Genomic DNA, 13109 nt, shown 5'->3' on the forward strand with positions numbered 1-13109 from the left:
GCAGCAGGCTGCTATCCGCAGCGTGGGGAGCCTTGTCGGGAACTCCTGCAAGCCTCCCCACTCTGCGGATGTCTGCCTGGCGCGAGGGGCGCTCTGCTTCAGGGCGCCCCACCCGCCAGGCAGCAGGCTGCTATCCGCAGCGTGGGGAGCCCTGTGGGGAATTCCTGCAAGGCTCCCCATGCTGCGGATGTGTTCCCAAAGCGCCTGGAGCTCTGCTTTCAGGGCGCCTGGCGCTCCGGGAAGCAGGCTGAGCGGAGCGCTAATCCCGAAGCCCCAAACTTCGGGATTAGCGCGGCGCTTCGCTAGCCCTGGGAGAGCCACGCAATGTCGCGGGGCTCTCCCAGGGCTAGCGAGACCTTGCCGGCACCCAGAAGCTTGGGGCGCGCTGAGCTCCGCGCGCCCCAAGCTTCGGGATTAGCGCGGCGCTTCGCTAGCCCTGGGAGAGCCACGCAACGTCGCGGGGCTCTCCCAGGGCTAGCGAGACCTTGCCGGCACCCAGAAGCTTGGGGCGCGCTGAGCTCCACGCGCCCCAAGCTTCGGGATTAGCGCGGCGCTTCGCTAGCCCTGGGAGAGCCACGCAACGTCGCGGGGCTCTCCCAGGGCTAGCGAGACCTTGCCGGCACCCAGAAGCTTGGGGCGCGCTGTGCTCCGCACGCCCCAAGCTTCTGGATTAGCGCAGCGGTCCGCTAGCCGTGGGAGAGCTGGGTCTCCCACGGCTAGCGGATAGCTTCCTGAAGCCTGGAGAGCGAGAGGGGTCGGTGCGCACCGACCCCTCTCACTCTCCAGGCTTCAGCGAAAGCCTGCATTCGCTCCATAGGACGCACACACATTTTCCCTTGCTTTTTGGGAGGGAAAAAGTGCGTCCTATGGTGCGAAAAATACGGTAGTTGAGAGTCCTGCATTACAGAACTAGATGACCTTCAGGGTTCCTTCCAACTATGATTCTGTGATCCTATGTCTGAACACAATGAATTTCAATAAAACCTTAATAACTCCACGACAGCAGGAGCTGTTCAAAAGTGAAACAGACCAGAAGGATTTTCCTTCACTAGAGGTTTTTAAACAGAAATGGGCTGGCCACCTATCAAAGATGCTATGGATTTCTTGCACTGACAGGGGGATGAACTGAATTATATTTATTATCATTTTTGTCCCTTCCAACTCTATGAACCTAACTGAGGAGCAGCCACTGAAAACATACCTTTGAATGCCCTTGTAGTCTTAGTGTGGCTTGCATTGTGGTAAATTTATTGAGGTTTTGTATCATGAATTGCAGGCCACTTGAGAACATAATGGGATAGGAATATGAGATATATAAAAAAAACCAGTAAATAAATAAATGAAACAAAGAAAGGAACTTCTTTACTTCAAAACAACATGGTGAAGGGAGCAGGAATTCCATCAGGGCTTTTGCTTTTTTCACCCTTTCTCCCATGCTGTTTCCCCAACCAAAATCAGCTCACAAAGCTGCCATAGGCAGTGATGTGAGGAGGGAGAATATATTTCACCCCCCCCCAATTTGTTTGGGGGTACTTCTTGAGCTCCTTAAATTCATTGATTTGCCATTCTCACTTAAATACTTCTCTGTCAGGCAGACCACTTGGATAGCTGAGCTTTGATTTCATGTAGCACTGCTACCAGTAACAATAACCAAGCTATACTGGCTATTTTGCAATTTAAAGTAGGCAACTCAACTATCACAGAGAAAATTCATTCTCTCATGAGAGCTGGCAACCATAAAAAAGAGCTTCCCCAAAAATATTTCCTCAACCACTTGAGAAGGCCTGAGCTCTCTTCAGTCATTAAAATGCCATTCATTCAAAGTTATCATTATTCCCATAAGATTTCCACAGAGTCTTCAGTGCAAAAATTCATAAGAGCTACATGTTTGGCATATGATGGGTTCCATACCAGTTGCTCGAATGGGACACATTTCCGGGGCACTGGTTGCGCCAGGAGACCAGCATCGTCCAGTGTCACAACAGCACTGCGTTTTGGTCAACACCTGCTGGAGCTGGTTACCACAACGGCCATTGATGAGAGAAGAAAAGCAGTATCCTGGACGTACATCTGTTATAGGGGAAGAAACGGGCACATCTTTCAGCTTTTTAGAACACTCCATCAGTTTATAAAGAATACATCTCTTTCGACACCGAATACAAGCAGTTCTAGCTATCCTAACACTTGCTCTATGAAAATTCACTTATCCAAACATGAGGAATTAGTGCCTAAACCTCACTATACACACCACAGAGTCAAATAACCATGCAACTGGACCTGTGAATAGTATTGTAAACAAATAAACAGCCTTAAATAATCCCACTCCTATCAACAAACTCCCATCATCCCTAGCTAGCAGGACCAGTGGCGAGGGATGATGGGAATTGTAGTCCAAAAACAGATGGAGACCCAAGTTTGGGGAACCCTGCTTAAGAGTAAGGACCAGTAAATGAGCTGGCAACCCCCATCAATGTCTCCCCAGCAACAATAGAATAAGAAAGATATGAAAGTGAGAGGATATGATTTTTAAAATATTGCAATGCAACTGCCGCAGCCACCATAGAATACTTAAAAGCTGCCCTTCTGTGAGATGCGACATGTTATCTGTCTTGCAGGTTCTTAAGAACCTCACAGGAATACCAGTGAATGCCATTCAGTACTCTGGTTTTTATTTTATTTTTAAGGTTGGAGGGAAGATGCTGGGGCTCAACTCTGGCAGACAGCCATGAACGAGAATAGAATTAATGTCAGGAAGTCAGAGTGGTTCCTGGAAAGGAAGCTAGACATTTTATTTCCTTTTCTAGAAGGAAAATCCGTAGCTTGCTGTTATGGCTATCGGGTGGTTGCTCGAGAGCAATCAGGCAAGGTGCCTCACTGGTCTGTTCTAAAGCTTTATTATTGGTGCTAAAAAACCTTTACAATGCAGAGCGCCTCTATTCCACGTCTTGCTCATTCACTGGCAGAATCTGTGAGTGGGCGGTCCTTAAATCTTCCCCAGCAGAGTAGTCTCTTGACCCCCAGCCTACGCCTCCCCCCTCTGCGCAAAAGCCTACTGCGCAAGGAAGGCATGGGTAAAGGGGGACCTCCCTCCTCCCCACTTTGCTCAGGCAAGGTGTCCTGGCACTGCCTTGCATCCTCCGAGCTCTGCACCTCCTCCCCACTAGAGGCGTGGCTTCCTTCCTCTGCTGAGGAAGTGCTGCTTCCCACGATCTTTGGGGGCTCTCTGTAATCCATCCGCCTTTCCCCCCCTCGCCCCCTCGCCGATGGCAGTTCCCTGACACTTATCATGCACATTGCTCTAAAGAAGCAACACAACTATGCATGCCTTAGGCCAGGCCACCCTCCCTCTCACTAAACTGTGGCAGAGGCACCAGATGCAAGGGGATCACTCTTATCAAGTGCAACAGGACAGCAACTTTTTCCACAGGGCCAGCTGTGCCATGCAGGAAAGTGAAGCAAACTTCCTCAGGTGACAGCTTTCAGGGATTAGTGTGTTGACTGAACGGTACAGCAAAACTTTCAAAGCTTTTGCCCTCGGAGATTAGGGAGAGAGAAGATGACGGTATCCATCAAATTTGACACTTCTCCAAATAAGTATTATGTGTACAGTGGTATCTCGTGTTACATACTGTCCCCCTTACGAATGCTTCAGGCTATGAGCTCCACTAACCCGGAAGTAGACACTTCCAGTTGCGACCTTTGCCCCGGGGATGCGAGCGGAAGTCGCACGCTGGCAGCGCGTCAGCAGCGGGAAGTACCATTAGTGAAAGCGCGCTTCACGTTACGAGCGGTTTCGGCTTACAAACGGACCTCCGGAATGGATTAAGTATGTAACACAGGGAACCACTGTACACTATAGGCATTTATGCCTCTATCCCACCACCTCGATTTGGTCCAGGAAGGAGATTTTTCCAAGGTTCTTCAGGGAGAATGGCTTTCCCCTCTGCCCACCCCCACCAAACAAAAGACAAAAAAGGATGCTAGGAGGGCCATTTGGACGGGACTTATCAGCTGAGAATCTTGCCAGTGTGGAACAGGAAAAGGAAGAGAGCCATTTTTAAATCTAACATGCATCCAAGCCAACATGAGCATTGCAGCTGAATTACAGGCACAGAAAGTGCAATAAATATATCAGTATTATCTTGTGAAAACTGGTGCTAGCACCATACTGAAACTAATTCCAAACTAGCTATTTCACCCAGTTCCATGAGTTTTGGCTAGCTTCTTTTTTATATTGCAAATGTGCAGTTTACAAATCCAAACTATCTGTGGATAATTAATAGCGTTCTGCATGTAGCACATTTTGTCTTGAAAATAATGTTGAAAGTTAATAATAGCTTAGGGCCTGGATTACCACCTTCACGCTGCTCCTTATCATCACTTAAAACACCCAATCATTAAATTAAAATACTTTCAGCCTGGAGATGTAGATAGAAATGAAACCAAGTTTTAAATCTGTAAGAGTTCATATTGCAGGGGCCCAGTGAGTGCAATTAAAACATACTGACTTGATGTTAGAGCTGAAGCTTGACCAATACATGTTGCTGCCCTAAGCTGGTAAAGTGTGCAGAGAATTGCATCTCAGAATCCTCTGCAATATCATAGACAATGCTGGGGTGGGGGCACAATCTTCTTCATTTGTACATAGCCTTATATGATCTGAGAACAGTGTCCAGAATTATCGGCAACATTGCAAAGGATTCTGGGAGAACCTCTCAGCTCATACACTTCTTCAATGGATGTTCTAAGTCAGGGGTCAGCAAACGAAGGCCCATGGGCCAGATCCAGCCCAATTGCCCTCTGGATCTGGCCCACAAACAGTTCTGCAATCACCACTTGGATCGGTGCAATCGCCTCCCCCCCCCATTTTTTGGGGGGCACCATTTTTTGCACTTTTCCCCCTCCCTCCCTCACCACAGTGTCGGCGTCTCCTCCCTCCCTCTTCCTAGCTTCTCCCTGCCCTGTGGAGGAAAGGGGCTGGGCTTTGATAGGAAGCCTCGCCACCTGCCCACCGCCCTCTCCCCATGGCCGCACTGTGGGCTGGAGCTTGGTGCACCTGCTGGCCCTGCGTCTGGCACCCGAGAAAGCTGGCCCGAAAAGGAGAGCCACTGCCACCGTCGCCAGCTCTCAACTGCAGGCAGAGCGGCGGAGGAGGTAGGCAGGGGAAGGGGAGGGACTGGGGGACAGAGGGGGGAAGAGAGAAGTCCCCTCCATTGCGTGCATGTGCTCCTGCGCGTGCAGTCCAGTCCACCACTAGGTCTGAGGGACGGTGAACCAGCCCTCTCCCAAAAAAAGTTTGCCGACCTCCGTTCTAAGTAACTACTTGAGTTGTTTGTGCAATTCCACTGAACGTGGAAGGGAAAGAAAGGAACAGAGAGACAGACCAAATGCTTCATTTAAAGACGGGATGGGAAACCTGTGGCAGCAGAAATTCGAACTATACTGCTGATGAATTTTCATGAGGATTTTTTTTATTACTGCTATTTATTGCAGAAATTTGGAAAACTGAAATTAAGTTTGGAAAAATGAGAAACTGAGGGAACTGAAATGGACAGATCCACCCATCCCTAATTACCTTACAGAAGGCTGTGCTACATTTTCAGAACTATGGATAAACAATAGTGCGATGTGGTTGAGCGGGACCTACAACAACAGAATTTTGACTATAGCAGATCTATTTCTGTGGTCTAGAAATCCAAACATCAACAGCCTCCAATGTTAGTAACAGAAAAATATGCATATTTTATATCATAGATTGAAGAGCAAATTTTCTTGGTATAAAATATATTAAATTTTACTAGGGGAAATCAGCAAAGAAAATAAGTTATTATAGTCTCAGTGATGTCTAAACTACACCACTGAAAGCAGCCTTCGACGTATTTTTTTAAAAAATCCCAAATGAATCACCTCCCAAATTAAATCCATTCCAGATTTCTAAGGGGAAAGTATGTTTTACAACATTGGTTCTAATTCCATGTCCGTTTTGCTCTGCCTTTTCCCCTCGAATGAACCCATTTCACATGGAGTGCTATGCAGAGTTTGCATTTGGGATTGTGTGCATATCATATTTCAAACAGACACACAGAGAGAGAGAGAGAGAAACTGTCCAGACTTAACAAAAAAAAGATGTTAAGTCACAAGAGAGGGATTGTTATAATCCCTTCTTTTTTTCTAAAGGGAGTGGTTATTACTTCCTGCCTTCTCCTCCCATGAATACTTCTCTTCTCTTCCTCCTCATATTATGTCTGTTAGTATACCCCAGTGTAAGACAGCCAAGACTAGTGCATGAGTATGCATCCTTATTCATACCGGCTGCTGAACTGTATGACTATGCGAACTTTTAAAAATGCATATGCTTTTGAATAGGATCAACATGCTTGTGAAACTCAAGGCTCTTTATTTCAGGAACAAATGGGTTGAACATAAGTAGCACTACAGTTGTGGGAATCGCATCCTCACTGTCCTGTGCATAGACTGATTCTCTCCCCTCCCTTGTCCCACGTTGCATGTGTAAGTAGGATTTTGCTGGGTCGGATCCCCCTACCCAGCAGCAATATTTATTGTGCATTGTTTTTTTGCTGTTCATCACTCTAACTTTTAGCTGTCTCCATTACACTTCCATTACAGTGGTACCTCGGGTTACATACGATTCAGGTTACATATGCTTCAGGTTACACACTCCGCTAACCCAGAAATAGTGCTTCAGGTTAAGAACTTTGCTTCAGGATAAGAACAGAAATCGGGCTCCGGTGGCACGGCAGCAGCAGGAGGCCCCATTAGCTAAAGTGGTGCTTCAGGTTAAGAACAGTTTCAGGTTAAGAACAGACCTCCGGAACGAATTAAGTACTTAACCCGAGGTACCACTGTACTTAAGGAACAATATTCAAGCAGTGCCTGTTTTAATAATTACTCCTTAAAAAAAGGAGGATGGGTTAAACCAGTTTCTTTTGTGAAGTAGACAGCTTGACACATTCCCATTCCTTGGGATAATGGACCTTTGCATGACTAGAGCTGGCCAAGAACAGGTGATTTGTTGTCATAATAGCTAATAATCAGAGATTCAGAGATGTCCTTTGGAAGCAGTAGCTTCAGCATAATGTACTCTACATTGCTATGTTCTAAATAAAAAAAACAACTCTTTATGAAACCAAAAACACAGCCATTAATTTGCCACATAAACTGATGTAGTAGCTGTTAATTCCAGGGTGGATTTTTGAGGTACTGGGCCACCTCCAAATTAACGCATAAATGTGAATTTGGAGAATTTTTCTGACATCCCTGGATGACACTTCCATTACAGTGGTGAGATTTTTTTGTCCTTTCTACCAGTTGTAGGATGATAACTAAAATATCTGAAGCATTTTTTAAAAAATAAAAAATGGGTCACATTCTAAATATGTGAAAATTACAGTGGGAAGTCAGATGATAACATTCCAGGAAACACTTTAAATGATAGGGCAATATTCAACTAAATAATTTTGCGAGCACTAGGATTACTGCTACTACAGCAGGACTTCGCTCCCTCATGCACTCTCCACGACATCCCCAAGTCTACTCTTGGGGGTTGTGGAAAACCCCATAACATTTAGAGAAGAGTTTCCCAAACTTGGGTCTCCAGCTGTTTTTGGACATGATCTTGGGATTCAAAATTGAAGGTCAATGGGCATCACATATTAAAATAAAAAAAAGCTGCCAATTCCTCTGTTCACTTCTATGTGCATTTAGAGGAGGGGGAAACTACAAGAAGGAAGCACGATAACCGAAATCCTGGCCCAAATCTTGCAGCACGTAAAAATGAGGAGAGATACTAATAAATATGCACAGCCATTTTGTGAAGGCTCCCATTGGGCACACACACACAAAAATAAACAATTCAGTCTCCCAACCTTTCATTTAAAATTAAAATAAAGATCTAGCCCATTAGATCTGTCCACAATAAGTTTGGTTCCATGTACTTCTTTTCACAGATTTTTTCGTTGCATTTCCATATCTACCATGTCTACATTTGCATTTTTATTTTTTTACTCACCTATACACCTGGAGCCATCTGGGGATGTATAATATCCAGAGGGGCATTTGCAAAAGTAACTGCTAACTGTGTTGGAACATTCTCCCCCATCACAGATTCCAGGGATGGTATTGCACTCATCGATATCTACAGGTTTTTAAAAAGAAAAAAAGAAAAAGAAGGTTCAATCACGTTAGAACAATACCATCAAAACAGCAACTTTATTGAGAATTGTACGGATGGGAATATTAACGACCCTTAATATTTATAGTCACATCAATTAAATCTATTGCAATGAAAACTAGCTCCACACATTGGGAAATAAATGCATCATGTGAGTAAAACTTGTGTATCCTACAAAACCTCATGTCCCTTGACCATAATACCAGGCATAAAATAAAGAAATTCCAAATTCAACAATCTTTGCTTTCAATTCCTAATTTCTTAATGTATGTTGATAACACCAAGGTTGCAAGTTATTGCCAAGGTTGCTGAAACAGTCGGAAAGGAGATTAAGCATAGTTAGCAAAAGAAGCTCAGTTTACATTCCAAATGCCTGGGGTGAACAAAAAAGGTTTTAACCTTAAGCCTAAATGAGACCAATTATGACAAGTGCTGATGGTGGGCTTGCCTCCAGAAGCAGGACACAACTGAATACCACTATTATTGACCTCATGCCCTTCTTAAAGGCTTCCTGAAAGCATATGACGGGCTATGGGAGGTCAGGGGTGGGGTGGAAATGGGACTCTAGGCTAGATGCAGGTTTTGGTTTGATCCAGAAGAGCTCTTATGTTCACATCACAGGCTCCACTCACACTTTCTGAATACAGTGGTACCTCAGGTTACATATGCTTCAGGTTACAGACTCCGCTAACCCAGAAATAGTACCTCGGGTTAAGAACTTTGCTTCAGGATGAGAACAGAAATTGTGCTCCGGCGGCGCAGCAGCAGCAGCAGCAGGAGGCCCCATTAGCTAAAGTGGTGCTTCAGGTTAAGAACAGTTTCAGGTTAAGAACGGACCTCCGGAACGAATTAACCCGAGGTACCACTGTACTTCACATATTAACCCGAGGTACCACTGTACTTCACATATTCGCAGCAGCAGTTGAACTAGGCTTAATGTGTACCAGGGTTCAACCCCAGAAGAATAGGCAAACATGGGTCTCAGCTACATTTGTAAAGATAAAGCACTTTACATGCATCATAACACTATGGAGTCCCATCTTTCACCAATGGGATTTCCCTGTATGACATTTACAATGCGTTTAACTTAATTGTTGTTGTTTTTTTTGTGTGTAGATCCAGCCATGGTCTGAACAAGCATATTTTCTTCACCTGTGAGTAAAAAGAGAGACTTCACAGATCATGATTTACCAGATCAGAGGGTAGCATTTCCTAACAGATGTCGAGAAATCTAAGAGTTTTCTTTTTCTAGGAATCAAGCCCTGAGCAAGAGAGTAGTCATGTCATGGGAGTAACCATAGTGCTGCAAGCAACACACAAGATAGATTTCAGTCTCTTTTAAAAAAGCACATAATGTTTTTAATGGGCTCACTTTTTGTCTCCTATTGCTAATGTCTGGAAAGTCATCAGCCATATTTGCCGTTACCTCAATGAAACCAAAGTGCTTAAACTGATGACAATGGTATTTATATTAATGTCAACAGCACTATAAACAGTGAAAGGCTGTTTGGGTTAGTCTCAGCCTTAAAATAAAACCTGGAGATTTTGCTTTCAATAAGACCAGACCCTCTGTAAACAGAGGCAACACTAGCCTGAAGATAAACAGTAGGGAACTTGAGTCAGAAAATACTTGAATCTAATCCATTTGCAACTACACCCCCCCCCCAAATGCCTCAATGAATCAGGACTCAGTTCATACCAAAAAAATTAGTTGCTACACTGGATTCCTATTTTAGCTGTTGAGATTTTAGGAACACCTAGAGGGTTAGAATCTGTTCGAGGAGCCGAAATCCACCCAGCACTGTACTCAGGAAGAAAGCAGCAAGTGATCTTGCCTCCATATGTGCAAAGCCATTGGTGAACTTAGGTCAATTGTTATAGCGGATTGTCCAAACCAGAGGCAAATAATAATAATAGTGTCAAGGTCAGCAGAGGTTACAAGTCAGAAATTCAATACCATAAGCTTCTGATAAATTCTACCAGTGAAGCAACACATTTGAAGAGTCAAAGGCAACAGGGAGAGCCAATGAGCATCTCGTTCGAAATGGAACCAGCCTATGTTTTGTGCTGAGATGCACAGCATTCAAATTACAGGAAAGCTATTCCTGGGGAGATGTCGTTGCAGGCTGGGAGCAAGCCCTCCCCAAGCGTCCAGGGCAGGATTGCCCCTGCGCCATTGAATGGTCCTCAGCCACATCACTCTTAGGCCATCCAATTCAGACGGTCTGGGGGCATGGTGCCCATGGCCGAGGACTCGCCCCTGTTTTTCTCCCTGCTCGGCCAGTTCAACAAGCTTTTAGGTAAAGGTACCCCTGCCCGTACGGGCCAGTCGTGTCCGACTCTAGGGTTGTGCGCTCATCTCACTTAAGAGGCCGGGAGCCAGCGCTGTCCGCAGACACTTCCGGGTCACATGGTCAGCGTGATGAAGCTGCTCTGGTGAGCCAGCACCAGCGCAGCACATGGAAACGCCGTTTACCTTCCCGCTATAAAGCGGTACCTATTTATCTACTTGCACTTAGGGGTGCTTTCGAACTGCTAGGTGGGCAAGAGCTGGGACCGAAAGACGGGAGCTCACTTCACCGCGGGGATTCGAACCGCCGACCATATGATCGGCAAGTCCTAGGCGCTGAGGTTTTACCCACAGCGCCACCCGCGTCCCTTTTAAAGGGACGCTTTTAAAGGGGTGCTAAAGAAAAGTTCTACATCTTCTCAAACTACACTTCTATCTGCTAAACTTATGAATAGAGTACTGACCAAGACAGGTATAAGGCGCCTTATTGAATGAATGACTCTTCATTGTTGTCCCAACATACCAACATCTTAATAAGGGTTTTCAAACAGAACATCCATTCATTCCAGCTGACGTTCTGCTACACCATGTACCTATCAAAAGTGGTGGGTTCTCCCCTATATTATCCAGCCTAGGTAAAGATAAAGGGACCCCTGACCGTTACGTCCAGTCGTGACTGACTCTGGGGTTGCGGCGCTCATCTCTTCCGGGTTATGTGGCCAGCATGACTAAGCCGCTTCTGGCGAACCAGAGCAGCGCACGGAAACACTGTTTACCTTCCCGCAGGAGCGGTACCTATTTATCTACTTGCACTTTGACGTGCTTTCGAACTGCTAGGTTGGCAGGAGCTGGGACCAAGCAACGGGAGCTCACCCCGTCGCGGGGATTCGAACCGCCGACCTTCTGATCAGCAAGTCCTAGGCTCTGTGGTTTAACCCACAGTGCCATATAACTGCAGCACTGATACACACTTTGTGGCATGCAGGATTACAGTTTTGTAAGCGTGAATGTTTTAAGGAAGATCCAAGTTTAGCATCCCACTGAGGCTACATTCGTCACAATATGTTTTGAATGCATTCTAAACATCCCAACACCAGATGGTGCCAGAGAGCAAAAAGGAGTTTAAATGGATTTTTACATAGGCTTTTTTGTTGTTGCAACGATTTAATTTCTGACTTACTGGTATTTATACTGTTTTTAACCTGTGTCTAGATCCACTCTTACTCTCCAAATCCTGACAGTCCTATCCACAACCCATTAAACAAGAGAATCTAGATTTAAACAGATTTAAGTCAATGGGGCTAAATTGCGGTATCTCAATTCCACATAATCCGGTTTAACTGGTTTTTGAATCAAGATGTGACTGAATTTAACTCTAGAAACACTACCAGCGATTCCTGTGTTTGAGAAGTTGCAACTTCTACCTTTGGCTGCCCTTTTGCCAACGGCACTGGCAGACTGAATGAAAACCGTATTTGTCTGGAGCAAATTCTTTGCAAATTGGTTTACATAAGATAAAATAAAAATGACAAAGGAGTTGTTGTATAAATATTATTATTTCACCTAGATTTATATTTCCTCTGTTATATGGCACCCAATTTGCAGAGTCTTAAAGGGGTCTTACATTCAGGATGAGCTGTGTAATACAGTGGTGCCCCGCAAGACGAATGCCTCGCAAGACGAAAAACCTGCAAGACGAAAGGGTTTTCCGTTGCGGAGGCGCTTCGCAAGACGAATTTCCCTATGGGCTTGCTTCGCAAGACGAAAACGTCTTGCGAGTCTCGCCATTTTTTCCCACTTCCCCCCCCCCCCTTTTACAAAGCTGCTAAGCCGTTAATAGCCTTTTAACAGCTTAGCCGCTAAGCCCGCTAAGCCGCTAATAGCGCTAATCCACTTAGCCGCTAATGGGGTTGCTTCGCAAGATGAAAAAACCGTCTTGCGAGGCACCACTGTATTACAACCTTGAAAGGGTTTATGCTTTACTTAGGTATAGTTCCCACTGACCTTCATGAATAATTTACCAAAGGGAACACTTTCCTTCCTTCTTCTAAATAAATCCATTGAAACACATGTACACTGCTGAATGAGCTATGATGTTAAATAAGCTACGAAGCACAGCCCATGCGAAATGTTACTTTATTGGGATGGAGGAGTATAGTAAGATCTGTGGGTTTCAGAAAGAATGGGATTGATTGAAATAAGAGAGCTACTGTCTGATAATATGCATGCATATTTATGTGGACACAGATGGCGCTGTGGTCTAAACCACTGAGCCTTTTGGGTCTACCGATCAGAAGGTTGGCAGTTCAAATTTGCGCAATAGGGTGAGCTCCCGTTGCTCTGTCCCAGCTTCTGCCAAGTTAGCAGTTCGAAAGCACGCCAGTGCAAGTAGATAAATAGGTACTGCTGTAGCGGGAAAGTAAATGACATTTCTGAGCGCTCTAGCACTTGTCACAGTGTTCCGTGCACCAGAAGCGGTTTAGTCCTGCTGGCCACATGACCCGGAAAGCTGTCTGTGGACAAACGGCGTCTCCCTCGGCCTGAAAGCGAGATGAGCGCCGCAACCCCATAGTCGCCTTTGACTGGACTTAACCGACCAAAGGTCCTTTACTTTTTACCTAAATCTAT

At 45.3% G+C, this 13109-nt stretch overlaps 1 protein-coding gene across 1 annotated transcript in view; it reads right to left on the bottom strand.

Annotated features, from left to right (window-relative positions):
- Positions 1-13109, bottom strand: part of FBN1 (fibrillin 1) — a 209898-nt gene that overhangs the window by 112965 nt on the left and 83824 nt on the right. Inside the window, 2 exon segments of the mRNA XM_028705574.2 lie at positions 1912-2070; positions 8030-8155. Coding sequence (XP_028561407.2) covers positions 1912-2070; positions 8030-8155 — 285 coding nt within the window.

The sequence above is a fragment of the Podarcis muralis genome, chromosome 14, assembly GCF_964188315.1.
Source record: "Podarcis muralis chromosome 14, rPodMur119.hap1.1, whole genome shotgun sequence".
Taxonomy (NCBI): domain Eukaryota; kingdom Metazoa; phylum Chordata; class Lepidosauria; order Squamata; family Lacertidae; genus Podarcis; species Podarcis muralis.